Here is a 3,170-nt window from a genome sequence, read left to right as displayed (position 1 = left end):
CATTGAATTGACATTTTATTGCATGTGGCACATTAATACTGCTCTACCCTGTTAGTCTGTGTTTGACCTCCACACAATGTAAAGCTAATTGTTGGAAATTACTGTTTTATTAAGATGTAAAAATATATAAAAATGTAGTCTATACAAGTAATAATGAAGAGAAATCCTTGTAACACTCCAATAATAATGATCTCTGAGGGTTTTTTAATTGTCTGCCTTCTACTGATTTTTCTGACTTGCAAAAAATAGAGAAGCAAACAAGCAGCTGAAGGTCAGCAGTGTTAGCTGTCTGTACCTTCTGTACTCTAGGAGTGAGCTGTGCCCACATAAAAAGCAAAAAAAAAAACCTTGCCCTCAATAAGAATATATATGTATCTTAATTTGGTTGAAATGAACACCTGTGTTCCACAAATGGCTTTGTTAGTCAATGGATTTCAATGCTTTTAATCTTTTAACTGGATCTAGAATATATTTCAGCCTTAAACACCCAAGATAGAATTAAGTACTGTATTTAGGAACATGATGATAAGCAACATACAGTTTGTGCAGATTCAGAACTGTGCTCACAGCTCCAAAGCTCCTTAAGAAGTGGAAGTATTCAGCTAACTAGTGTCAGCAGAACAAAGATTGCATTACCTTTTAAAATGTTATTTTATTTATTTTGTAGTGGTTTTCCTGTTTGTGTTGCCTGCTGAATATTTATTCCTTGTAGTGCCTGGCAAAATAATGATGATACCGTAAACTAGAAAATGTCATGTATTTTATGCAGACTTCATTTGATATACCAAAGTGCATTATGAAAAAAAAGTGCACTATGAATTTTGTAAACTGCGGATATGTCAGCAGCGTGTTGTACAGGATGCTTTTTCTAATGTAGAAAGATCAGTCAAAGTTAATAAGATTGATGAAGAAGATTGATGAAGGTAAAAACAAAACACTCCTTAAAGGAAACCTGTTAAGGACTTAGAGGAGTTAAGATTGAAACAGAAGTTCATCTTTTTAGAGGGTGACAGTGGCGTTGGATACAGGAGTTTGCCTCGCAACCGGAGGTTTGTTGGTTCAAGCCCCAGCTTTCAGTGTCATTGTGTCCTTGGGCAAGACACTTCACCTGTATTGCCTTCTGATGGCAATACAGATGCCAGTGTATGAATAGTGTATGGGGAATGACTGAATGTAGTGTAAAATGCTTTGGTCTTGAAAAATTGTTATATAAGTAAAGACCATTTACCTTATTTTTTTCTTTTTTTACCATTTTAGCCACATAATGGCCCTTAACAATCAGAGCTACAGTGAAAATGTAACATGCATAAAATTCCTGGAAGTTTGTGGTTGTAATGTAAAAAAAAAGAAAAAAAAGAAAATAGGAGCATTGTAAAGTACTTTTAACTTTTGTTCCAAGTTGAAGAAGAAACGTTTGTCTGATGTCTGTGTTTAATGCTTAACCTGTTGGCAGATTCATTATCTAGAGTAAGATCTCCTCATCAGGCAATTTGTTTCTCCCCACTAGTGAGGACAGTTACATCGTGACAGACTACGCCCTGAGGCATCAGATCCAGGTGGGAAACAGTAAGCCGGAGGATGTCAACCTTTCCCCGTTGAAAAGTCCCACCAGCATGCTGGTCTCACGTCAGGTCAACGCAAACTATCTCTTTCGGCTGAGTTTCCATAGCAACCACTCCCGTGAAAAGGTGGTGAGGATCCTTGGAACAGAGTTACAGTAAGTGCCTTGTTTTATTGAATTGAATTAAGCTCTTGGTTTCCCTCACATTTTACATTGGAAATTACAACTCATGCATCCCTTGTGGAAACAAATGTAGGAAGATGTCTCTTCTGTGACTGGACTGGAATTATATGCATTGTAGTTAATGAACTAAAACTGTAAAAAAAAAATCACTGAAGCATAAAATTGTTTTTCATGTTATTTAGTCTTAAGTGAGCAGTTCCTTTTTAAAGGAGCAATATGTGCAGCCAAAATCCTGCAGGAGAAGTAAACACTGTCTGAAGTCTGTAAGCTGTTAAATGACCTTTTAGTAACATCATCTCTTCTCATGCAGCAATTAGACTATAAAGTGAGGATGTTCAGATTACATAACCCAAACAAAGGAAGGGGAACTGCTATACATCAGCCTTCTTATTCATTAACATGCATGGATACACAAACACACAAAGCGCTGTACACTATAATCATCTGCTGTGTTTCATAGCTTCGTTAAAGGAGTTTATTACAGACAGAAGGCCTGTTTCTTCTGCTTCTTATGAAGTGGCAGATCTAGTCATTTTGGGGCCGCAGGGAAACTAAGCACCTTCCTCCAAGTCTGCTTGTAGTCGCAGTAGGCCCTGGATGTGACATATTTTGCTGGGCTCATGCCGAGTGTTCATACTGCAATACTGTGACTAGGCAGTAGGGCAACATTTAACTGTAGTCCCTCCCCTGGCCTGAGGCCGGGCCTGTAGCAATCCTGCTGCCCGGTATCCCTCTATTTCCTGTCTTTGGCAAAGAAATTATTCACAGTACACACTTTACTTTAAACTATTGTGAATCAAATAACAAAAGTAGAAGGATTTTACGTGTTGGAATTTTTATAAGTAGTTAAGGATGAAGAGTTTACGTTTGGGAAAAAAAATTGTGAAGGAGATAAAGAAGTGTTTGGGATATTTAGAAAAGCCTAGACTACAAATTTGCACATTGTAATAAAAATAAGTTATTTTTAAAATCAGATCATCAGAAATTAGTATGAAGTTGATCTTTTAAATGTTAGTCAAAGTAAGGTCTAGTAATATCTTAAAAGACATTTGTCAATTTCTTTTGTTGCCTTACTACAACTTTTAGCCTAGTTAGTTCTCCAGTTTAAGTGGAGCTCAAACAGGCCTAAAGTTGCTCTCTGGGTTACATGACTCATTTAGTGATGGATTCAACCCTGGGCGCCCAAGTACATAAAATACTGTAAATAAAACCGTGTGCATGTCTTACTTTGAGTCAAACTGTGTCTTTGGTTAATTAGTTTATTTTAAAGGAGAAGTTCGGTTTTTTACACTTTAAGCCCATTTTCTGTAGTGTCCAGGATGAAATCGAATGATCGACACCAAAAGTTTGACAATTGCTCCTGTCTCTGCTTTTTGACTCATTTATAATCACCCCCTGGCTCCTTTAGAATGGCTCGCATAGAGCA

The 3,170-nt window shown here is 37.1% G+C and overlaps 1 protein-coding gene across 1 annotated transcript in view; it reads left to right on the top strand.

Annotated features, from left to right (window-relative positions):
- The window catches only part of arhgef26 (Rho guanine nucleotide exchange factor 26), a 35,769-nt gene that overhangs the window by 19,205 nt on the left and 13,394 nt on the right, over positions 1–3,170 (top strand). The window contains exon 12 of the mRNA XM_015370319.1: positions 1,508–1,717. Coding sequence (XP_015225805.1) covers positions 1,508–1,717 — 210 coding nt within the window. The remainder of the gene's footprint in view (positions 1–1,507; positions 1,718–3,170) is intronic.

This window comes from Cyprinodon variegatus, unplaced genomic scaffold (genome assembly GCF_000732505.1).
Source record: "Cyprinodon variegatus isolate N-32 unplaced genomic scaffold, C_variegatus-1.0 Scaffold44, whole genome shotgun sequence".
In the NCBI taxonomy this organism is placed as follows: domain Eukaryota; kingdom Metazoa; phylum Chordata; class Actinopteri; order Cyprinodontiformes; family Cyprinodontidae; genus Cyprinodon; species Cyprinodon variegatus.
This window is presented reverse-complemented; position numbering and strand designations above follow the sequence as displayed.